Raw genomic sequence first — 26,712 nt, forward strand, 5'->3', positions numbered from 1 at the left:
ATAATATTTATATGAGCTATTTTAAAAATTCATTGGTAAATTATTTTCTTTTCGATATATTATTGCGTGGGATTTAAACACGTAGGTTTGGGCGGTCAACTTTTTAACATTAAATAAAATGATTTGCAGCGAAATGAACATGGAAATTGTACGACTAGGTTTTTGTTTTCCCGCCAATTAAAAATTACAGGAAGTCGCGAAGGGCGCGTGTACACGGTTTAATACCTACTCATGCCGCACACACACACTTTTAATGTACACACTATATTGCATTACATATAAAACAGTACGTGTATCACTTATGGAAATAGTTAGACGTAAAATATATTGACTTTCTTTTCAGTTTTAACGCTCAATATGAATTTCCAAATAGTCGGAATAAATAAACTGTAGGCGATTTTCCCATATGCAAAGCCAAGTCCAAAGAGGTGTTCCGTGTTGGGTATTTGTCATGCAACACACAAGACAGAAGCCAGATGGCCTTTGTGTCAACATTGAACCCTTATTTTTACAATATACGTTCAGGGCGAAACCCTATGACGTCTACTATTTGGGAATTGCGTAGCTTTAATAGACACGAGTAAAAGTTTGTTAGAGTGTTAAAGAAATTCGTTGCAGGAGACATAACAATATATAGGTGCAGAAGTGAGTGTTGGCCGTTGGACATTGAATAAGAGAGATCAAAGGAATATTACAGTAGGTAAAATGAGAACAAGTTCAGAATGGGTGAGTGGAGTGAATACCTTAGATGAAATTAGAAATGAGTGTTAAGAAGTAGCTTGGAAGTCGTGCCAAAGGTGACTTGTTGACAAAACGGGCATAGTAGATTCGTTTAAAGGGATTTAGAAGTTAGAAGTTGACCAAAAAAGAAGTGAGTGGCTGTATTATAAATTAAGATAACATGTAGGAGTTGTGATTGAGAAATGATAAAGGATGAAATCTATCTCATTCGTATGGGTTTAGGCTAAAAGCAGACAGTGAATTGTGTTCATTGAGAATTAGCACCTGACATGGACGAGTTTGGTCCAGGTTAGTTCTTCGGAAGCTGCAGTAAAAGCAAAGATGGGTAGTGATAAAGACCAGTGATAAATTAAAAATAAGACAAAAAACAGACCAGGTCAATCAGGAATCAAGTGAACTTCACTCACAGTTGTACATTCATTAGATCAAAGGTGAGTAATCTTATTGCTGTAGTTGACATCGAGTTTCGCTGTATTCCTTTCAAGCTTAACCACTATATTATAACTGATTTAAATATAACCAGAGCATAAAAATACCTTTACGGATTGGCAACCGTGTCGACGAATAAAATACCAATTATATTACCATTTACACAGAAATCACAATCACTCATATTTTATTGTATGCCCTCATCCCAAACGGCGATATAAACAGAATATTATAGCTTGTATATGAGAGTACATAAAAGGCAGTAAGCTTACGTTAGGGCGCCTGTGTAGCTGTTTATCTCTGGGTGGTGTTTGTGCTAATAAGAGACAGGAGACGAAGAATTAGGAGCCACCCGCGGGGAGGGGTTAACGCTTTGTAGTGTGCGCGCACCAACCACCCGGGTCAGACCAATTTCCGGCTTAACACTATAAAGGCCGGACGGGTTGTTTATTTTTAATCCGGAGAACGTGTTGTGTACCTTTACACGAGGCGTCGACCATATTATTATATTATACCTAAAGTATTTTATTATTTATTCCGGGACATGCACGACGTCCTGGTCCAAGTACAATACAGACAACGGTATGTATATCTATATATATGTATTCGATTAAAAAGTGCCGGCGCGCGATGTGTCCTGATCGGAATGCGTTTGTGTGCTGCAATGCGCCACCGCGGACAATTATGTGTATTTCATTGTAATGGGTAACACAATTCATATTATTATCATCATCATCATCATCATCCGCGAAGCCATCGTCGGTAAGGGTCCGGACGACGTCCACGAAAAAGACAAAAAGAAGCGTTCTGAGAAGTGTTGCGGGTCAGCGAAAAGATACCTAACTTTTCTTTTAACTATGTGACAGGTAAATTTCGGTAAGTGTTGCTAAATGTATGTCACATAGTTGACACCGGACGAGTTTGATCGTTGTCCACTGTTCTAAGAATTAAAAAGCTCAACGCTACACTTAAGATATTTTTAACTTGTATGCCAAACGGTAATGGATGGACCAAAATGTTGGCCATCGAGTAGTCCATCTAAAGAAGTAAAGTGATTCAATTCTTGTGTACGGAGTTACGGCCCATGTTTATATCACCCTTATTATATTTGGATTGTCCTTCTTTCGTTCAACATGTCAAGCCCTCTGGATCTTCTTACATTTTCCTTGCTATAGCATAACTTCCTAACTAGAGAAGAGACAACCACCTCTAATTATATTACTTTGTTTTTTTTTCATCTTTTACTCAATGCCCAACACTCACTACCATACATGCCCTTACTAATTTTATAACATTTTCTTTTTCTTTTACATTTTTTTTCTTTTCGCCTGACCAAACACTAGGACTTTTTCGCTTTATCCAACTATACTTCATTCTAATTGTCTTCTTTAATATTTTCCTTCAGTCCCATAATTGATCTCAATTCTCAAATACCATAGGCGGAGTTACAGAGTGTGCCGAAAGTGTCCAGGCACATCCTAAGACAAAACAAATACATTTTTTTTCTTCAAATCTATACAAATTCGTCACAAATAATATATCTGAAGTAAGTTGTACCACTAATGTAGTATAATAGAAGGTGCGAAATACTTTTCCGTAGACTGTATTGACTCTGGCAATCCACGCGTTTATGTGGACCTAAGTCCTTTACAATTATTTATCTATGTGTTTTTCTAAAATAAAACCCAGTATGGCAAATAAGAAATAATCTCAATGAAGGGTATTGATGACCCTAGAATCCAATTTGACTTTTGATTATTACATTTTTTGATATTTGGTGTACACTTATAGAAGTACAAATAAAAAAAGTTGATTTTTAAAAAATGTTCACCTCAACCCGTAAACGAGATAAGAATTTTTTGAAAATATAGATAGAATTTTCTTATAAAAATTAAATAACAGTAAAAAGTAAAGCAGTCGAAGGGTTTGTTTTAATATATGTCTTATGCTATGCAGGGGCACACAGAGTTTGGGGGCTTTTTAAGAAAGAAAAAAAACGTCAAGATGTAAATTCGGGGCCCCCATCAGGCCGTGAGCCCTGGGCTCGTACCTAACGCGCCCTTTGGGTAAAGACGGAACTGATGTTAAAGTCTTTATATTATAAAAAAAAAAATAAACATAAAAATTCACTTTTAATGCGTACGATTGAAGTACAACCCTCCTTGTATCCGTTCCTGGCTATTTAACACGCAAACGACATTCCGAAAACGTGACATTTGACAAAATATAAAGAACTCGGCCGACTTGTGATGCATCAGTCAACCGTCTACAGCACGTGCTGGGAGTACAATATAGTATATATATATATATTGCTAAAATAGTAATATTATGTTGTTTTTATTTACCGTTGCGCTTTACACACACACCGTGTAGAACGTTTCGTGTCCTATAACCTAAACAACATTATCGTGTACTACCTAACCTATTCGAGGGTCGACGGCGACGGATATGTCACCGAAAGGGACCGGGGATCTTAGGTGGGGAATTTTAAGACGTTTTTGGAAGGCCGTCGATCTGTCTCAGACGGTGGACAGTTTTACTTTAACCTGCGCTGGACAAGACCTACACTACCGCAGGTAGGTGATACACAAATACTATTATTGTTTGCCTATTTATTTTTTTACATTTTCTTATACGCTTCCGTCGAGTAGTGGCTGCCGCCGGTGTGGTGATCGGCTTTAGACGCTTTTGGGAAAAGCAAAATATTCATCCTAATTACAATAGGATATTATTCGAGTTTAAGTTTATAATGTTCGCTGTTCAGAAGGGATCGAGTAAACGTTATGGGTTTTTTTTTTTTTATCATTATTGATATTTTACCGGATTATTGTCCTGTACATTATAATGTATACAATGTGCGGTTCACCGCCGTTTGTCGATATCGATTTACATAAAATAATTTACAACAAACCAAAAGTAAAAAAAATAAGAATCTTGGTTTTCTTCCAAAGAATTCGCCAGATGCGGAAAACGATACGGACGATAGCGTGTATAAAAGACGAAATTATATAAACGGCCATTGTATGTAGTAAAACGAGTCCAGACCAATTTTTATTCACTTATAATGCCGGCTTTGTGGTTTTTATTTTAAGATTATTAACATTCCTTGAGCGGCCGTCCAGTTGTAAAACGCATATTTTTCACCATTAATCGCACAGACGTCGCCGTTTGTCAGTGGTGACTTAAAAAAAAAAAAACCCTTTAATTTTCACTATTTTTAGGCAAGTAAAACATACTTAGACCGACGGCGGCGGGCAACGATTGATGGATGAGGTGTTATACTTTCTGAAGCGTAGAAAGCGGCTAAGACTTTTGAAAATGCTTTTTTGCGTAATTACTTACCGACGATTTCCGGTTACACGGTTTTCCCGATAAGAAGTGAACGAGCTGCTGACTTATGTTGTACTAAAACTAAGATGGATTCATATCGACGGCGGCGTCTGGTAGTCTGCAAAATTCGTCATAGGTGTTATCGAGAGAGAATTTAACGGCGAAATAACATTTTTTTTTTTAATGTAAATACCTTTTCGACGAGGTGTTATCTCATAATAATAATACAATATTTCACGCGCACATACTTACAGGCCATTATTCGGTTTTTGGGGTCGGTATTTCTAAACTGTGTACCGACGTGTCCACGACAGCGAAGGCAGCGGCGGCGGCGGCGGCGGCGGCGGCGGCTATGTTAACCCGCATTCCTTAGTGTTTTTAATCTTCTTCTTCTTCCTTTTAACCTTTGCTCCACCCCCACCGGTCACCTCGGCTAGGCCACACCGGCATCTCGTCGGGGTCTATTCACATAATAATATTCTACAACATAAGCGCGCACCCCCCCATTTGCATAACAATTTCCAGCCACGAGTAGTACTTTAAACGCACGTTGACCTCGCGCCGCTCCACGTTAAGAACAGTGTCGGTGATAATCGTAACGACTGTTTTATTACATATTATTATTGGAGATGCGTTTTTTTTGTTTAATACCTTAATGTTGTGTAAAAGGATAAAGGTGCCGAGACTGTTTGGAAACCACCCGCGTAGACGTCATGCGATACTCGAGCACATCGTTTTCGGTAAATCACATCGTCTTGACCGGACTGACCTGGTTGAACGTTGCGGTTTCACCGGCCAACACGGCGACACCGGCTCCCAAGACCACCGCCTTCAGCTTGTGGTTCCACACGGCTCCTAGATATCCGAAAAACCGAGACATGAAAATCGATAAGCTAGACCGACTCATCGGATCCGACTACGACGACATGTGGATGAGCAAATCCACCATGATAACGGTAAATATATTATTATTATTGTGCACATAATATTATACTCATTTGACGGTTAAAAGTTAAGCTTTGTGTGTTTTAAAATGCTCATCAAATATACCGTCATGGTAAATTATAATATCCCACGCGGCAATGAATGAGATGTAGAAATATTTTCCAAATGTTGTAGGTGGAATATTACATAGTGGGCGCCATAGTCATAGGCGCAACTAGGGACACTTTAGCACCCTCCAAAAATTGAAGCCCCAATCCTTGATTTGTACGCATACAATTTTAATAATGCACAAACTCTGTTTAAATTTTTTATTTTAAAATAATTTTGTTTATAAACATTTTATTTTATATCTAATGGGTTGAAGGTAAAAATGATGTTTAGTCTGGTGTATATAATTTTAGCACCCCTAAAATATATGTCTAGTTGCGCCTATGGCCATAGTGTCATAAATTTAAGTGAGACAAAGTCTTAGTGATAAACGTAAAATAATAATAAATGTCTACTATACTCTGTTCGGAATAAGAACATAGTATATGGTTTCTGTTCATGTTCTTTGCCACTAATTATAAGTAAAATATTTGTTTGATATTGTGTACATATTTCATGTATAATTATTCAATTTATAACATTTAGAAAAAATAATATACAAAAAATCAAAATTGAAATTTTGTCAAAACAATTGTTTTGTATTAGAAATATATGTTCAAAACGGGTTTTGTCCAAGGAGTTCAGAGATTGAAAAATGGCATTCTAAAAACGTTGCTAATTTATTGTCAAATTATAAATATTAATTTATATTATATTATTCAATACAATTGAAAAACAATTTAAAAAAAAATTGTTAATTTCAAAATGCATATGAAAGATATTGATATGGATCAAGTTGGCAACGGCACATTATGCTAGGACTATAAAAGTCATACTGAACTTTTGCTAAGAATTTGCTAGATTTTGTTAGGGGCCTTATATAAAGTTATACCAGAAACACACGTGAAGGTGCTAACTTTACCACGCACCGGCAAATCGTCCAAAAATTGAGTATTTTTTTCCAACGAGCCAACAGAGGTAAAATGTGGTTCTTAATGACACAAAATCCCATTCAAAATCATCTCAGTGCCCCAGACTCCTAAAAATAAAAATAATCTTCTGAAATCATTATCTGCAATAACATTCAATTTGAATACTAGCACAATTATGTAAGTGCGATGTTATTATTATTTTTTTTTTCTATAAAAACATAACTTGTTTTACTTTTACACAGAGAAACGGAAATCAAATCTATATAGATAGTGTTTTGCGTAGGGAGCGCCCACGTGAACACGACTCGGATTTTTCAACTTACAGCCAATGTAAAATAATACATCCGTTTTAGCTTCTTGTCAAAGATTTAAAGATACTAAATATATTTTATTATCTATCCACGCGTGTAATGTACGTAAAGAAAATTACGGTCGTCTGTCGTTAAAATTCATGTTACTCATTTGTTGTTTTGCAATTAGGAGTTTACCTATCGACTGAAAAAATCATTACACTAAATAAAACAATTGCGTTCTTCCGTTTTGTCTTGATTAGGTACACATATATTATTAATGTTTGTACTGTGTATAATACCGTATGATTGACTTAAGATATAATTTTCATAAGACGTTATATATTCTATCGCATAGGCACAGGAAAATTCTACTTCGGCCATATTCGATTTCGACATGTCCGCACCACCCACACCGGATGCTATTCAACTGCCCGAACAGCTTCCGGTCCAGTATCAAGAACTGATGCGCAATTGGCTGGTGCGTAGGGGTTCGTGTCCCGTCGAATATGTCTGGACGGACTTGGGCAAGTCGTTTTGGCCCAGATGGATCAAGAAGGGTCGGTGTGGCCGTTCGGAGACCATGAGCTGTAGCTGGCCGCCCGGCATGTCTTGCATCCCGTCGTCCATAAGGGTGCTGAACCTGTTAAGATGGCATTGCTGGTGAGTATTCGAACCCTAAGTGATATTATCAATGACACTTGATTCCTAAATAACATAGAAAATTAGCCAAACAACAAGAACCTCTTCACAGAATTGAAATTAGACCATCTTATTTAGTCGAAAGTTTGTCTGGCTTTGAATAAACCAAAATGGCTTTCACTCCCAGAAAAAATTATTTAAATTAAAAATAATACCTTGAAGCTTACACAAATTAATCGGTAAATTAATTTTCATGGTCGAAATGTATTAAAACCCCTTTTTTCTTAAATATTGCCATTACCAAACTCTTTAAAACATCAATTATAAGCGATAACGCAAAATAATAGACCCTCTAAATTTGATATCGAAATTTTTAAAGTTTAAACACATAGTTACACTAAAATATCTAAAACATCTTAGCAAGCTTATCGATCAAAGTACATTTTTTATATTATTGTAAAAATCATTGAAAAACTGTAAAAATTGTCAATTTTCACGAAGAAATTAATAATTAACTAAAAATAAATTTAAAAAATCGATACCTTGTACGTTGTTATGAAAAACTCAAATGTTAATTAAAAACTTAAACCGGACCACTTTTAAAAGCGTACTAAAAAATATGTACTTTCTACTGTTAAAAGAAAAAACTATATTTTACTTTTACATGTTGCTCGTGTCAATTTTTTTAGGTCTCTGAAAAATCCTTCATTGACAAATATTTTCAAACTGTAAACTTGCATTACCCAAAATATTTTTCATATAATTTGATTTTTATTTATTTTTTTTATATATTTATTTTTATTTATCGACTAAAATTAGATAAAATAAGTTAATATTAAATAAATAAAATAAAAAAGTTGTTTTATGGTTTCCTCGTTTTCTAAGAGGAAGTGGTTAAGTTTTAAACTTTACATCCCTATGTTTCCTCTGGACACGATTTCAAATAATTGATGTACAAATAAATAGTCCAGATACTTAGTTGATACAATTTATTTAAACACATTTTTATTTTTAAATTTGTGTAAATGTAAATGTATTTTGAAGTACCTAATTATTTGTTGTTTAAATTTAAATGTTTAAAACCTACTGCGCATTCGTGTGGCTTCTTTAATTATAATTATTACAGTATGTTATACTTGACGTTGACGATACTAGTTACTACACTGAGAATAGGAAAAACCAGTCAACGTTCATAGGAAACCTAGTTTGATGTTTTCAAAAACAAACATTGTCGTATAAATTCCCTTTATTGTCCTCTAAATAAGAAAATTTAATTCTTAAACGTTACAAAATACTATTTACACTAAGACTCGCGTCAGGTAGATGTTAAGCGTGGGATTACCCTGTGCAGTTTAATAAACCCAATGAGGTCCCTAGATCAATTTTTGAGAGAGGGGGTCTAGTTAATATGCCTACTGAAAACCGTACTCAGAGAAATTAGCAAACTAACAAAAGTGGTACAAACAAGGGTGGATTATTTTATTAGCATCATAGCCCGGATCCCCAAACCTGTTGGATGATGATTGTATAGCAACTTTTCAATGTAGTTAATTTTTAATTGTGGTCACGAGTCATCCGAGCAAATAGTTATACATAATACATTTCAATTTTGTAGATTTTTATTTACTGTTTCAGAATTATCTTTTATAAAAGTTATGAGGAGGGGGAGAATGCCTACATAAATATTTAGAAAACCATTTAATGTGTACTGCTACAGTTGATTTTATGATCAATAGTTTTTTTATCAATCTTAAAATATGGATGAGGCCGAAATGATATAAGACTGATTATTTTGTTGGCATAAAAAAAATGTTAGATATAATTTATAATGTACATTGATGTCTGTGCAGGTTGAAAAACAGAAAAAACAAAAAGAGAAAGCAACTGAGAAAATCATCGACAACGGTTTCGGCGATTGAAGAAACAACAGAAAACGGGAAGAAGTCCAAGCTCAAAAATGCCAAAAAGAAAATCCGGAAGAAGTACAGATGTTTGTGGATAAAAGTTCCTTATCCGGTTACTGAAGATTGCACGTGTTCGTGTAGAAAATTGAACGATTAAAATCATTTTTTTTATGTATCTGTAAAATGTTTGTACATAATATTATTAATTATATTATTAATAATAGTGGCGTTTAATATAGTTGCCATGCATGTATGTATTTGGGACAAGCGGGTGTACCCATAAATTGTTGAACTATAGGGCCACTGGCCACTGTTACTTGTATCCGACTTCATACTTGTATTGTTAGAACTTGATAGTGTCATCTACTCGATTGAATCCTATTGCTTATGTTAATCCAGAACATGGTCGCCTATTTATAGTAATATTAGTTACTTAACTTTTATTGTTTGTATTGTTTAAAACCCAGCAGAGCACCAGCTAGCCTCTAGTGTTCAAATTATAAAAAAACTTAGTACAAAATCTGTCCGCTAGATCGCAGCACACAATTGGCGGCAGTAAATTTTGAAAAATTATGTTTTGTATCACTAAGTATAACTTTTTTGCGGTGTAGCTTCGAGGTATGATTTTAGCTTCGTTGCAGTTTTTAAATTTTTACAATGTTTTCTATTGGGTAAAAGCCGTTTTGGTTTATCTTAAACCTAAAGGCATGACAAAATTACACCTACTTCATAATATCACAGGACCAGGTTTGAATTTTGTAAAGACATTCTAGTTCTTTGACTACTTTAAAGGGTCACGTAAGACCATGCATTTGCATTTAAAAAATTCTGTTTCGTGTAATTAAATCAATTAAATTTGAAAATTTCTAAATGTTAAAAAACAATTTTTTTACGCATAAAAAAAATCCGTTAAAATTTGTTATATTTTGGGATATTTGTTGGTCAAGTGGGAAATACATCATTATATTTTAATCTAGTTAAGTACCTTATGTTTATGATTTGCAAGTTTCTTATTATTAGGTTTGAATTATTTTGGGTCAGAAATCGGTTTAAGATATAATATTATTCTTTTTTTGCAATACCATCGAAATGACATCGATTGTAATTATTAATTAAAATACAACATTTACTCTTTAATTGCTTATTTCAATGTACAGCAATGTAATTGACCAATTAGAATTTTTTTCATCTTTTTATCATAAGCAATATATTATAATTGTAGGAAATTTAAAAGCTATGCGAAAATCAAATGATTAGGAAAAGTAATGAGGTAACACACACCAATGCAACGAGAGTATACAATAAGTAAATAAATTTAAAGGGTTGAACTTTAAAAATTAAAGTTTTTAATCAAACTATTTTAAACTCGGACACGCTTCCGGATTTACGTAAATTTCAATTAACAAAAGTATGCCGTTGTTTAACAAATAAACGAAAAAATAAAACAAAAGGAAGAAGCGTTCTAAGGAAAACATTTTGTTTTAAAGACTTAACTATTTTTGAAAAAAATAGCATAAAACAATGATACTAATATTACACGACGTTTTAAACAATAGTCCACACTAAGCCAGTCTTTTTTTTTTTATGCACTAACATTTAAATAGTAATTTATTAATTGGCCGCCATTACAAATTAACCTCGACTTATCAAATTTTTTAATCGTGTGTCAAAATAAATAGAGCCCAACTTGGTAAAATGATAAAATTTTCATATTTTTTACTTTTGTAGTGTGAATTAATATTCAATGTGCAATTAAAAAGACAATGTTAATTAGGTACCAATCTCTAGTACTAGACATAACATAATAATTTAATCTCGGTAATAAATATATATATACATATATATTAAATTTGACATCTATTGCAATTTTTGTAACGGTGTCGTAAGAAATAAACTCTTACAATAACTGGTTGATAGTACGTCATCAAAATTATTAAGGCACGAAAATAGTTCAAAAAAAAATACAGGGTGATCCATTTAACATAACACACAAACGGTAACGTTTATATTTCATGAACTTTTTACAAGTAATTATTCAAAACTGGGTACCGACACATCAGCATTATCGGCAAATAATTCTTGTTACATAAAGTCATGGTTTAAATTTCAAAAGTTGACAGCGCTCATTTAGGGTAAATTTTTAACATTGTAAAATAACATAAATAAAAAACATTTTTTTTTCCAAAAGGAAAACTACAAAGTTGTAATTATTTTTTTAATAAATTTAGCGGCTTACGTTGAATAGATTTCCCTGCATGCATTTATTCACTGTAAATATCATAATCAGTCTCGTTCTTCATACTAAGAATACACATTTAATAACAAATTTCAAAGTGAATTAAAATTATAAATAAGATAAAAATAGAAACACATTAGGTCACAGGTAAAACTTAAAACAAGGACTGACAAGTTCTTTACAAACAAAATGCAGAATTTGAAAAAATACAATTGTTACAAAATGCTTAATATTTTAATGTGCCTAACTAAAATAAATACATAGGCTGGTCTATATCAAAACGTTTCGGTATCGTTCGACAAGACGTATTTGATCAAGACATTTAGGAACAAAGGTATCACTATAAACACGGTAGTTTGCATATCGTAATTTAGCTATTCTTGTGTTTTGATTCGGTCGATCCACTATCTTGTGACCTTCGTTTTCTCTTCAACGACACTCTTTGGTGTTTCCTCGACGTCTTGTGAATATTGTACTGTACATCGTCTAAAACGATTTGATAAAATCAAATTAAACCAAGCCGTACACATAACAGTTTTAAAATGATTTTAAACATTGTCATAATGTGAGCGTTTGTAGAACTCAATCGATAGACTTATACAGTTTTAACTCACTACAAAATAATCGATCGCATTCCTCGCAACGGAAATTGCCGAAGACTGGTGCGACGGCTGGCTGTTTGTCCACGACCATCGGCTTGAGCGTATCGTCCAGTCTCGGTTTGCGGCCAACTACCACATTGGCTAAGTGGACAGCCTGTTCGCTTAGTCGATCCCAGTTTCTAAGATCGGTACAGTCCAACTTGTAGATGGATGTAGCCTAAAACGCGGTACAAAGTAAAAACAATATTAATTGTATGTTTTAAAAAGAAACGGAAAACAGTAAGTGTTATTAAAACGCCTACCTACCTGTTTGTCGCTGGCGTGCAGAAAACGGTTGTTAATCCATCGCGTCTGACGTCTTGCGTAGTTTTTCGTAACCAGCTTCATGGCTAGCACAGCGTCTTCCAGGGCTTTACGGCCTTCTTGCGTATCGCGGTTTTCTTCCGGCAACTCCAAGTATTGTTGAAACTGTTTCAGTCCGATGCATTGAAAAATTCCTTTGGTAAAATCCACGTTGAAGCTAAACATTCAAAACAGATTTCATTATTATATTTGTACATATTGAAGTTATCCGAACGACAATGGTAAAACAACGGGCATGAAGAAAGCAACCCTCAGAATTTGGATTTCACAAAAGAGCATCGAAAATTGAAATTATTCAATTGAACGGGCCTGAGTACTTGGAAACCGTCGTATACGGTATAAACTTGATACGCTCAATTTACACTACGTAATACTCTTTTAAAATGTTATACTAGGATCCTTTAAAGTTAATCAAAGCCAGTGTCAAAGGCGAGGAATGACTTAATAAGGTGTTCGAACGAAACCGACGACTCAAAGGAAATGAAAACGTTTATTAAAAAATACTTTTAACAACGGTACAACGCATGAAATAAATTGTTAATTTATTTTCACACCATAACGTTTTGTTTGTATTACCGACGTTACCGAATAAACATGTTATTGTATGTAAGACTAATTAATGAAATAACCTACTTTTGCGTTGAATAGGTATACCACCTATATCAAATTAAATCCACAATTATTATTGTTACACATGATTAATACACGTTTATCGTCGTTATTATGGGTTCTCCTCACGCACGCGGTAATATTGATCATTTTTGTTAACAAATCACTTGGACCGTAAGTCCTCGAGGGAAACCACAACAAGGTTGGGGGGGTTGCGTTACCTTCGGGGTAGTATATCTGGAAGGGTTTGTACCACCGGTTAAACGTTTTTTTTTTTGTTGTAATTTTTAAAATACAGATAATTAACATAAATAGCGACATCATAACCGCATAATAATGGCGGAATTAAGAAATCCATCTGTGGCCGTGTACAATATAATATATTTTAATTCCTTACTCTGACACGCCCCTTGTACGGGATAAGTCTTTTTTGAATTCACACAGTTCCCGGATCAGTCCTCTGTCGATCATTTGGTCGGTTCGTTCGTCCAATCGCTTGCCCAAAACGTCCTGCGAGGAAAAAATATATATAAATATTAATAACCTATATAGATTATACAGGTTTCAATAAAAAACGATTACGGATCGATAAAAAGTACACAGACACATGACACCGGCCGAGCAGTCATCGAACCAGTTATCAATAATATTATACTGTTTTCTACAATGTGCACACTTTAATGGTTATTATAAACCTGCCTAGAAATAATAATCAAAGCCCGGCTAGCGCGTTTATATTATTCATCTGGAGCACACATACTTTCACGGATAATCAACCGTTTGCCAACCCATACATACACACATAGATAACTGATAATCCGTTAAAAAAAACATAAATACAGTTCAAAAACGGAGCGCGTGCTTTCTCTGTGTGACAATCTCTTTTACACTTGTGGGATATGGTCCGAGACAACAGTAAAACGACTTGTACATAGAAGAAATTACACACAAACAGACAAATGAAAGACCTACAATTTTTATTTTTGCAGAATAACTATCTATCATAAATTATTATTGAGATGATAAGATGAAATGTTGGTCTTGGCTGTCGTTAAGAAGGTTGGACAGGAAATGTTTTGGTTTTTCACAGCAGACCGCCGTTAGGGCATATATTATCTTAAAGTAATTATTAAGTACCTAATTATTTCTTCGACTGTTTTTCGGAAAGTTTATGGGCGAATTTTTTAATGTGTTTTTGCTGATTTTTATAGGGGAGAGGTTGACATTTCGTGTGACCAAACCTACAATATGGTTCGTTCCATGAAAAAGTGGTGTAACTACAATTTTTTTTAAGTATACATATTTTTGCTCGATGGAGTTACATTTAGTCGCATATTTTTCATCATTAAAAGTGAAGCAACTCCAATAAATTAAAAAATAGAAAACACTAAATGAATACTTGATTTTGTTTTACTAAATATTAATTTAATAAATATTAAAAGATTTCATGGTTGCACGTGTACTCTCTCTCTCTTGGTGCACTCTCCATGGCTACTTTTATTGGCCAAGTTCTGGTTAGGGAGCAATATTTTAAAATTACTCTATTTGCTAATGGAAAAAAAAAATAGCATTTTAAAGTTTGGAGAACTTTAGTGTTATGTATTTGTGCAAAAGCATACTGTGTATGTTATTTTCCATATACTACTACTATATTTAGAGACATTTTTTTTTTCAATCAGAATATAGTATGTCACGTTTCCTGGGAACACAATACAAGTACTATGCGGAACGTGTGGCAACTAGCAACCGTTCATTGTTGTAGGACAGGGCGCCAGTGTGCATAAGACAATTTCCCTTTGTCAATGCATAATTTGTTACCTACACTATATTATTATATCATCAGATTTTCACAGATCACCAAATCGAAAAATCGGCTGAAAACAATTCACAAGTCGGTTTTCTTGATATTACCAAAAATATAATGCGTTTTTTGAACAGTATTATAAACTTAAAAGTTAAAAACGACGACGGATAATGTAAAGTGTTATGTAGGATTAATTTCTAAATCGCCAAACTATACTAAAACAATTTGTTAGCGTTTAATGTGGGACTCACATGTTGAAATTTAGTTTGAATCGTTGAAACAGTGTTTAGCAATTTTTTTTTTTTGTACTAGTGGAAATTCGACACAGCTTTTGGGCGATACTAATTATTACTGATGGTACGGCCGTCCAACCATATGGCAGCGCCGGTGGGGACGACTGTTTTACGGTACATAATATATTGCATACGAATATCAACTTGTATTAAACGTCTAACAAAACTATATATATATATATATATAGTCACGAAGTAGGTATACAAAACGTGAAGGAACGTATTACTCATCAGACTTCCTCTTGGGACGACGGTGGTCCACCGACACGAGAGACGTTGTCAGACAATGACAGTTTAAAGCAAAGTAAAAAAAAAAATCCACGGTTAAAGTTCAAAAGCATTCGTTTCAATCCATTGCCAATATAGAATTGATAAAATTCTTGTAATTCGCTAAATTCATCAATTATTCCGGACGACAACAGAAAATATATAAATACTAATTAGCAATCTATCCCCCATAAGAACCACCTATCCATGTAGTTCTTGAAAAGCGTCTCTTTTCTTTTTGGTTATTCTGCAAACCTATGAACTACTACCGTGGACTGTTTAACGCACAACGCCTAACAAATGGCATTACCCTCTAGAAATAAAGGGGGTAGGGGGACGTTGTGTTGCGCTTAAGAAGTTATTTTCTAACATTGAGCGACTGCGTGCACCGTATACTGACAATGCGCGATTCCAGTAAGACAATGTATCATGAAGAGCCGTCGGGTCGTGGTTTCGCATTTTGTCTGAGTGAAGAGATACAATAATATTTTGGGATTCCGGCCGGTCCGTGTAGAGCGTGATTTAATGACCGCCAGAAGTGTACACGTTGCAATTTTAACAATATATATATTCTGTGTTCTAAGTCTATAAACTCCCTGCAAAATACGTCTACACGAGTGTGGTTAGTCCAATATCAATCATTTTTATATTGTAGGTACCCGTTTAATCATAAAAAAAAAGCTTTGGTAAAATGAAAAGCTGAACAATTGTGATTTAATAACACGTTTAAATGACCGACACAATAAACGCGGAGAGAAATTTTCAAATTTTCATCAATTTCGAATGAGTATAACTTTTTAATGTATGAATAAAAATACAATTTGTGTTCACTAATTCTTTTTTAAAAAGTATTCTAAATAAAATGGCTATCTTGAAAATAAAAACAAAAACGTGACAAAAAAAAAATTATTTAAAAAAATTAAAACAGCTAGTGCAATAAAAACCGTGGTGCTTATAGCGTAAATGAGAATAAATTATTAAAAAAAAAAAAAAAATCTTAAAAATATTCATTAGAACGAAAGTTATTTGATTTGTCAAATCTTCGTGGGCCACCCTGTATATATATATATATATAAAAAAACCTTAGCCGAAAAAATTCCTCTCGGTTTTATTGCTTTAGCAGACGTGCGGTACACGGTTCACGTTGGCGCTGTACAGCTCATAATAATATATTATATTATACACACACACACGAATTTCGCTTGCACTTATCGACATCATGCCGTTACCGCTTACCCGGTTCAACGACCATAGAATTCGCAACAATAACCCCGGCAAAGCCACACTTTTATGGTTGCAAGGCAAAAGACACTTCAGCGGTAGACACACAGCAGAGTAAAAGAGACCAACGCTTGCACGCTTGCAGTCCAAGTCCAAGCAAAACCGTTTAACCGAGATAAAAATACCAAAGAAATTAATCTCTCGACGGTGTAATAATATATTGTTTTTACAAAATGTGTAAACTTGTAAGTCGACGACGTGTTAACGTCCGGATTTTATTTTTACACAGAAAAAAATTTTTATATTAAAAATTATTTCCAAAAATATTCTACTAAACGCGTGCGTGAAAAGCAAATTAATTTTCATATAATAAGTTCATCGTTTTGTACCTAGTTTTCCTTTAAACGCGTAAACTAGTATTAGTTTTTATCATATCATATCTAATTGGATCAAATATAAATAACTATCAACACATATTAAATGCTTATACATTTTAATCGTGAATTAATTTACTCCATTACTACTGCCCATAATAACCCATGTTTTGACTCACTAATTTTTCAAAGTACAAAATCTTAGGCTGCCTGAAACAGCACAAAAACGACAGGGGTTTCTAGAAATTTATTTTGTGCAGAAATCGAGAGATGTTAACGCTGTTTTCTTCGGTTTCCTTTAGAAATGTGGACTTTCCAATGTAAACAAATCAGGGTTGGCATAAAAAAGCCCAGCCCAAAAAAGCCCGGGCTGAAGTTTAAAAAAACTCTGGTCTGTTTTTCAATTAAAATCCCAATAAAATTTTTAAAAAAAATAGGTACTTGGAAAAGGGCTGTATTTAATTAAAAACTAACATCTCTTTGGTACTTTTATTCTTATCTGGTAAGTTTCATAAGTAATATTGCATAAAAATAATAATTATACAAGTACACAACATAAATCACAAAACTATAGATCACTTTTTAGTAAAAATTTAAGTAAAAAAAAAAAAGATAAACTATTAAAATCTATTATGGAGTGGCACGTGCCGCTTTAACAAACCTCAGCTCAGCTGATGACGACCAAACCGGTATTACATTATGCACATTGCACACCACGACGGGGGTCTGTGTTTTTTGATTTGATTATTTTTTTTATGCAAACGATAAAAAACGTTTGCCGCCGGCAAGGATACATTAAAAGGGTTTACGATGCGGCGTTCAAGGAGTCTGCAAGACCCGTTAGAGCAAAGTTACGGTAGCAAAGGGAGGAGAGGGTATGGCGCAATGATAACGACCTCGGTGAAAGTCTTGATATGAACAAACGGCGGACGTCGTGGATGAGTCATCGCCGGAGACGGTCAACGCCCACGACTTACAGGGAAACACGCCGGTTTAGGTACCCCATTGTCCGTAAACGTCGGCAACTAGGGTGACGTTTCCAAGAACCTTATGCACAAAATGGAACCGTAAGTGCCACTACACTTTTAATATGTACCGACCTTTTAATTAAGAAACTTAGATACTAACTTATATATTATATATATATTTAATTGACATTTTAAATTAAGAATGATTTACTGACAATTTTCACTGATCGATAACCACTTTAGGATAATTATTACTTTTAAAGTTATTGAACTTTTTTGGTTGAATAATATGACCAGGTATAAATAACTCTACGCTCCACTCTTCCTGCCGTCCTAAATTTCAATAACTTTAAAACTATTTACTCAAAACTAACAATCGAAATTTTCAGAAAATTATTTCTTATTTAAAACGTTAATAAAATATATAGGTACGTTATTATTTAAGTTGCAAAAACTGATAAAACTCTAGAAAATACTAAAAAAGGTACCTACACCGTAAAACTGAAACCCCCTTTTGGATTGTAAGGTGTACACGACAAGACGAGATAAAGTCGCTTTTAAGATAAAAACGACAGTTCACTGTCACAACTAGGTACGTTATTATAATATTAAGATGATCGTAAGACGGACATCAGGTGAAAACATTTCAGGATATTATACTAGTGTAATAAATGCACTGTTTATACAGAGTTCAGGTCTGTGGATTGGACGATGATAAAATGGCACACAATGGATGACCGTCTATTGTACACGTTACAGGCTAAGTCGGAATTCGAAAGAGTATAAAAATGTTGTTCTCAGATAAAATATCAATCCGGGCGTTTTCGCGTTTACAAATATAAATTGCTTTAGGAAATACAAAGTAAAAAGTTGAGTGCCAGCCAGGAATAATTTTAAGTATCCGGCGGCGCACGATTGCCACTAAATCAGATTAAGTGTACGAGCAGATTACTTTCCGTCCAGACGACCGACTAACCGAATAGTAAAGACAAATTTAATAGATTTTCAGCTTAGGTAGATTCAATATGAAATACACAAAAGTCAAAACACATTTTTGTTTCTGTCTACTTATAATTAACGGTTCTTACCGTACGGACGAATCGAGATGAAGTAAAAATGTTGAGATACAACAATAATAATTACACAAGCGGTAACAATTTTTTTAATTAATACTCAATAGACCAATGATGTTTATGCCGATTGAAATGGGAACGTTTATCCAATCTAAAATAATATCTAAATATATACCGGTTTGGGTACAAGTCCGTCGATAACATAAATAAACAACTAGTTCAAATAACAAGCTATAATTATTTGCCCATACAATTTCTCAAATACTTCATGAATAATACCGGATTACTCTAGTTAATCAATACTAGTTGCACTGACCGTTCTTTTAAAGTTAAACATGTATTTTTAAAAATATATAATATGATTGTATGTTAACATGCACAATGTGATTGCATTAAACAATTATAATATTTTAATACGGTTAAAGTTCCTACTTTTTAATGATATTTTTGGTAAAAAATCAAATATTATATTAACACAAATGTGTCAATAATATTTTCTCAAAGTATGAAAAATTATACCAGAAATATTCGTTAAAATACTCTAAACAAATATTGTATTTATAATATTTTATATTAACCGTCAGTCGTCAACTGATCATTTGACAAGAAGTTGAAATCTTAAAAATGTCAAGGCTGGACAAGTTAATAATTTATACCAACTATGTTAACATAAGTTAATTTAAAAACAAATACGTTTTGTGTCGATTTTCAGGCCTTAGATCTGTTTTTGATTTTAGAATCATCATACATTTTTTTTTTAATAGAAAAATTAATCACTCACGATGACCTTTAAATTAATAAAAAAAAAAATGTTCATTGGTTCTAAAGTTATTAATTCTGAAGGTATTTTCTCTACAGACTTTAAAATATATGGTCATCGATTCACTTATTCTCGACAAGAGATTGATTAATTTATTTTAGAAAAAAGAAAAACCTGAACTAAAATTTGTTTTGGAACTCGAGCGTGTGCGGATCTACTATTACAAGAAGGTTCTTTGATAACGTAAGAGCTTTTTATGATCGGCCAAAATACCAAATAATTTATTTATGTTGTCGGCGAACAACGTCTCCGGCTGAATTGTCTTTGACAACAGACAACGTAGAAACTACATGTTTTCTTCTTGCCGTCTAAGGGTATAAACGAATTTGTCAAGAAAATACACTGCGCCGGAGTTAATTCAATTTAAGTAACCGAACCTCCAGTTTATTCAGCGTTCGGAAGAGAGCTGAAAAGCAGACAATACATATTTTATTATATCAGTTCATTATTCAATTATTCTGGGACGCACCGAGGACTGCAGTCTATAAAGTTTGCGAGCTAAGCTTTATTACAGCCAATCGTCAGTTGTTTATCAAGACTGTTTTGAATTGTAAGAACAGCCGTGTTTTGGCGCTTGTTGTATAATCATTATTTTATCATACATTTTCCGGCTTCAACCGGCTAATTAAAATTATATTGTTAATTATTACTTAGGTACGAACACGTGTAACGCAGCGACTGTTGTATTTGTATTGGGAAGCACACACAAAATACACTCTCAAGCTAAGTATTGGAGAAATGGATGCAAGAACGTTCTTGCGGATTGCCAATCACAATTCTTGAGCCGCTAATTAACAGCGCACATTCCGTTAGTAGAGTTAATTAATAATCATAATCAACGGCCAAACCAAAATAGTTAAAAAAAAAAAAAAAAAAATGAAAATCACTAAGCCACATACACTTCTGATGGTTGGGGCGAATGACAAAATATAGTAAAACTAACTAAATGAGAGCACACGAGGCGTTTTGGCCACATGGCGTGCGTGTGCGTTTGCTTAACACACAAAGTAAGTTCAACAACTAAAGCCCATACAAACGGCCTAAATCCAATGGCGAACAACAACAACACAGTAATAACAGGAACGTGGGACGACGGATAAAGCGGTGGCGCTGTCTGCTGCTATTTTTGCGCGGGAGGAGCACATGAATGAATCTCTCGGGTCATTAACAATACACGGCCGGCAGCGATTGCACTTTATATACAACGGTTGTTGGCCGCACTATAGAAACGGCGACGAGGGGAGGACAAGCCGGGGGAGGGAGGGCATGCCTAGGGAGAACCAAAGTCTATATTATGCTTTACACGACCGACAAAGCTTATATACGGCGGCGGCGGCGTCAACGACGACGGCGGTTTCCGGTTACGTGGGGGCCGACTGTGCTGCTCTTCGTTGTATATATACATATATTTTCTTTCCTGGAAAACCAAACGAACCGGAAATCGCCCCCGCCGCCGATCACCTGTGTTATGACGTGTACCAGCGACAAAATTTAAATACCTATTATAACATAACATAGTTATTATACACGAAAACCGCGCACGTCTACTGCCTTGCTGACGGTTATAAAAAGAAAACTCGGCGGTAGTTTTTCCAAAATCCAGACACGACGACATGCATTGTTGTACTTTCGCATTCGTTAAACCGAGAAACGGTCACCGAAAATGAGCGCAAAGCACGTCTAGCTTTAATAGGTACATATAATATGAATAACTCCGGGTTTTCCAAAGCAATATACAAAGACTTAAATTTGGCACTCATCTTTAGAACGTTTTCAAACTGCTGAACGGAAAAAAAATTAAAATCTCTTCCTGACCTTTTTTTTTTTGGTTTTTTTTTTGTTCTCTTCGCCGTTGACTAAAACTTGATACGCGACTCATGAATAATACTTGTACATAAAAAAATCCACACATGTGTGGCGAATGGACATTTCATACGTCACCGTGGTTAACGTTTCCGGTTTGCCATCTGCATCGCGTTTAATAAAATATCCTTTTCTCCGGCGCAGTCAAGGTCAACATAGAGGAGGGACGACGCCGTTGATTTGATAGTTTATATTTTTTTATCTAGTTAATATTTTCATTTTGGCGACTTCTTTGTCTCCGCAGATTTACAACAACTTATCAATTATCACAGTCGTGCGTATATTAATATAATTATACCAAAAAGGCTAATGTAATAACGCAAGTCGTGCGCATTTTCCCACGCCCAATAAAAGTAGCCAAAAAATGTTTTTAAAAAAAAAAGTTCAAAATATTTTGCAAAAAAAAATCATAGTTTCTGAACAACAATAAGTTAATTCCAACCCAAATCGAACGGCCGACCGTTTAACGAATTATTATCAAGACAATAATTGGCAAATACAATAAAAACGATAAGCGGATGTTGGCGGCAGTCTGGACCGTTCGGTCACTATTAAACGGTCATTATACAACTGAACCAAACAAAGACGATTTGATTGGGGCTTGGATTAAAAACGCCTACGGAATGCAGGAAACGTTTATTGGACTTGTGTTTGGGTGATTCTCCGAAGCCAAGCGGTTTTGACATCCATTTTTTAATTTCTTAAAAAAAGACAATTTTTTACATTTTTTTTTTGTTTGTTTTTGATTAAGCGCATAGGGTTTACCTATAAAAGAACTTTTAAAGGTCCTTCATAGAAATTCACACCATTGTGGTTGTTGACACTCATCGCAGATGGCTGCGAAATTATAATTATTGCACACATGAGCGCTTTCAAACGCTATCGGTCATCATTATAAATTATAATACATGCAAAACGAAAAAATTCGGTTTCAAAGTACACAAGATAATGAAACGAACACAATCGTTCGGACAATCTCGAAATACCGTATTATATGCAAAAAAAAAAGTGCCTTGCGGGTCGTCGCACTCGGCCGGCGCGTTCTTGCAGTTCCCACATTATTATACTAAGCGCAATTTTTTTTTTTTTTGGTCCTGATAGTACGAATGATGACTTAACGTTTAATGTATAAAAAATATATATCTCTAGTACGCTGGATCTTGTGATGTCACCGATTTTTTTTTTTTGTTCGTCCTGCAAAAACCCGTCTGGAAACAATTTTTATTTATTCATTTATTCCTCGAAAACTTATATGTACACTACTATATTCACACGTCTTGAGTACCCGATATAATTATTTCGAAATACACTCCAACTCGTTAGTTACAAACACACACATTCGTTTCCTCTACACGAGTGGACCCAGCGTTTTATTTTTACACACACAACTATTATAATAATACAAATATGTACACTTTCCGGAGAGCCTAATGTACTACCATCGCTGCCGTTGCGGTAACGCGGGTCTTATGCCAAAACGTTATTAAATCCTCCAAAATTACACGCTTAGCAGCTGCTGCTGCTGCTGTCGAGTAATGTTCTATACTTGGCAATAGAGTAGAACAAAACTGGTTCGGTTGCTGATGATAATGACTCGGTGATCGCAGAGACTTCAGGCCTACTCCTACCCCTAAATGTTCTTTTTATCCAACAAGTTTTTCTAATACCCACAGAGGATATTTCCCTGTACTCTGTTTTCTTTGTTTACCACCAATAACTCATAGAAAAAAATTGCGTACGTTACTATATTATACCTTACATCTAATAATCTAGAAATAAATTTACATTGGCGAAATTTATTAAAAAACATTTTTTGTTTTTGTCAAATATTGTCCTTGTAATTTAATTGTTATAATAATTAAATACACCCAAACCCTATGGTACTAGTATATACTTAATCAGGTTACGACTTACACTTGTAACTTATGTTTTTAGTTATAAATTTCATTTGAGTAACTTAAGCACCTGTAGCTGCAATGGCGTCGAGTCTAAAATACTAAGCCACCACCAACCCCTAAACCATTTTTCAATACATTTTAGGCTATAATATTTGAATCACTACTATATCCTATTATTATACTATTCAGTGACATTCATAAACGCATCCGTACATCCAGTAGGCCTAATTAGGAAGAGGATAAACACGAGAAGTCAGATACGCTCACAAGTGTTCAATTACTGTCACTCTATAGTTGACAATCGTGTGTATCACTGTATGTGTGTGAAAACTTCTGGAATTAATATAAAAATAAATATATTCTACCACGAGTATTGAGTCATTTAGACCATTGATGTTATCTGGAACAACTGGTCCGGACGACCTAACAAGTAGTTAAAAGTTGATCACCCCAGTATGATTTAATTATTAATCAAATGGTCGAAACGAATATTGTGTACACAGAACTATAACACAGTCGCAAGTTGATGTATCGTCTTGATAATCAGTTGTCGTTGTTGACCGTACAAAAACGGAACAATAATTATTATTGAAAAACCGGTTAAAATACTATCCGGTTGTCCGCCGCTTGGGAACGACAATTTTACCCGAACGCGGGAAAACGAGAGTAGACGTAGGGCAGGTAGGTAATAATACTATGTTTTTAATATAAGTGTTGTTTAACGTTATTCTTCAAACGGAACGGACACTATTTTTAGACACAAGTATCAATTTCCAAACAGGACTACTCGGTTTCAACGCAGACACAATGAACGACGTGTGGGTCTCGGGCGTTTTGGCAACGTTATCCGAAAATTATTCTTTTTCCGGCTCGAAGGTTGTTCACCAACAGACAACAAACACACTGGCGCGATTCAATCCCGATTCGAACTTTTCGAGCAGCTCTCTTCTCGTCGCACAAAAGTCAATAAATTACAAAAAAAAAAAATAAAAAAATTACAAGATCTGCGGCGCCGTCGGCGAAGGTCGGCCGCCGAAAACCGATTACAAATCATACATATTACACACATATATATATATATATATAATGTCATATTTTCTGATCCACATCGGCTCTGAAAGAAAAATAATAATAAAAAAAAAAACCACACACAATGTTCGCCGGAGCTGCTGCGGTCGTGACGTAAGCACACATTGTTGTAGTTATTATAATATACATAGGCGTGACGTGTCCGCCGAGTAGTGATAAAGAGCTACTAAGGTAAGGAGAGAGACACAGGAGACAAAAATATTTATCGCCTTATTCGTCAAGGTGAAAAGATATGACAAATATTGTTATCCAATTCCCATACGGCGCGCGGATATTACAAATTAAGACCTCTAACGATATTCAACCGAGATACTTCTTCTCATCGTAATTCCATGAGAACATTTGTAAGTACACACACACACACACACACACACACATTGCTTATGTGTGTAGCCGCCGCCGCCACTGCCAGTGATGGGGTTCACGGCGAGAAAACCGGTTGACAGTAATCAGTAAACGCAGAACTGGTTTGAAAGTTGGATTGGGGGGAGGGGAGGTAAATGTACCACACTGGGTTTTTTTTTTTTTTTTTTAATAACTTTACACACACACACACACGCGTGGATAGACTAGGTATATTGATTTTATGGTAAGGAATGTCGATTTGACTTGAACGCACACCGATAAACGTTATAAAGTTCACGTTCAAGAAGAGAACAAAGCATATTATTATATTGTACCTACAAAAGAAAGAAAAACCGACTAACATCGTAAACTCGAAAAAAAAAAATAAAATAAAAATCATATAACCAAGAGTAAATATAATTTCCCAACGCGGTATAGATTACAATATGGATAAATACATACTATTGTATATTATTCAAGTAAGTCGTCTTAGGTCGATTATAACAGATAAAAACTGATGTCACACGACACTTTAAGAAAAAAAATAATCTTAAACATTATACTTTACCCGGGTTAAAAAAAAATATACAAAATTGTAATTGTTGAAAATGACAGCGGCACTAGAAGATTCTAAATCTAAGGAAATATGAGGTAAGATGGGGGAGTTAACGGCAGTTATGGACATTGTTGGCTTTATCATAAAAATTGTCAAATTTATAAATAATTTTAATAAGTCTATAGTTAACTTCCGTTGACCTATCTAAACATTTTACTCAGATCAACAAAAACGATTTCCTTCTATCAAAAAAGGCATTTGAATAATAATATCTTAATTTTATATACTACACAATTATGAATGTTTCACGTTGAAACAATGTGGTTTTGCCAATATTATTATTATGTACTTACTTATAATTATAATATGTATGGGCGGTAGAAAACCGGTGCCTACTAAGTATGCGCGCTGGAATTTAGAGCTAATAATTAATTTACACACTTTAATGGTTTCGATATGAACTAAACAGACGCACGGTACACTCTATACAGCCCGTTTTCCTTTGCAGCTTCTCAGTTTTACAAAACGACAAACAAATAAGTATTATACTTAGTCAAAAACTCCAATCGCCGAACAAGTCCTGCAGAATTGCTTGCAACGTTCGTGACTAATCCTATTATCTTGTTTTCCTTGTTCAATATTAGTTTTATCAAATGTTTCAAGAAGGAATAACACAACATTTAATTTTAATTTAACGCACGCAGAAAACACGAATCTTGTCTTATCCACTAATTTTAATATTAGAATTAGGTGAAAGGTTAATTGCACACATTGTTTCCATTATCTTTGTACGACCACTTGTGCTATTTTAACAAATTAAAAACTATGTTCACCTTTAAACGTTACAATCGATAATTTCAACAACAAAGTAATGAGCAGGTTCTAATAAGGAAATACTATATACATTGTATTATTATCATGAAAACTACGCAAGTGATGTTATCAAAAATGTACAGTGTTTAAATGTTCTAAAATAGTTTTTCAAAGCTTTTCGTTAATCTAAAGTCTAAACACCGGCAAGCCAATTTATA

The 26,712-nt window shown here is 34.4% G+C and overlaps 2 protein-coding genes across 4 annotated transcripts in view; one reads left to right on the forward strand and one right to left on the reverse strand.

Annotated features, from left to right (window-relative positions):
• The first annotated feature begins 3,717 nt into the window (after positions 1 to 3,717).
• Positions 3,718 to 9,523, forward strand: LOC126841398 (noggin-2-like). Its single transcript, XM_050577860.1, has 4 exons — positions 3,718 to 3,746; positions 5,170 to 5,456; positions 7,113 to 7,417; positions 9,247 to 9,523. Exons 2-4 carry the CDS (start codon positions 5,214 to 5,216, stop codon positions 9,455 to 9,457), a joined length of 759 nt encoding a protein of 252 aa, XP_050433817.1. The 5' UTR covers positions 3,718 to 3,746; positions 5,170 to 5,213; the 3' UTR covers positions 9,458 to 9,523.
• Positions 9,524 to 11,272: 1,749 nt separating this feature from the next.
• The window catches only part of LOC126841456 (tRNA dimethylallyltransferase), a 73,637-nt gene continuing 58,197 nt past the window's right edge, over positions 11,273 to 26,712 (reverse strand). For 2 of the 3 annotated variants that reach the window (XM_050577952.1, XM_050577950.1), the window contains exons 5-8: positions 13,508 to 13,620; positions 12,445 to 12,658; positions 12,151 to 12,355; positions 11,273 to 12,022 (exon numbers count right to left, since the gene is read on the reverse strand). In XM_050577952.1, the coding sequence (XP_050433909.1) occupies positions 11,907 to 12,022; positions 12,151 to 12,355; positions 12,445 to 12,658; positions 13,508 to 13,620 (648 nt within the window). In that variant the 3' untranslated portion in view covers positions 11,273 to 11,906. Of the gene's footprint in view, positions 12,023 to 12,150; positions 12,356 to 12,440; positions 12,659 to 13,507; positions 13,621 to 26,712 lie in introns of those variants that run through there. The other variant, XM_050577951.1, reaches the window with a different exon arrangement.

Source organism: Adelges cooleyi, unplaced genomic scaffold, assembly GCF_023614345.1.
Source record: "Adelges cooleyi isolate 19-005CV unplaced genomic scaffold, UGA_ACOO_1.1 ACOO_flye_CR_arks_rails_tigmint_CR_PRNA_381, whole genome shotgun sequence".
Lineage (NCBI taxonomy): Eukaryota > Metazoa > Arthropoda > Insecta > Hemiptera > Adelgidae > Adelges > Adelges cooleyi.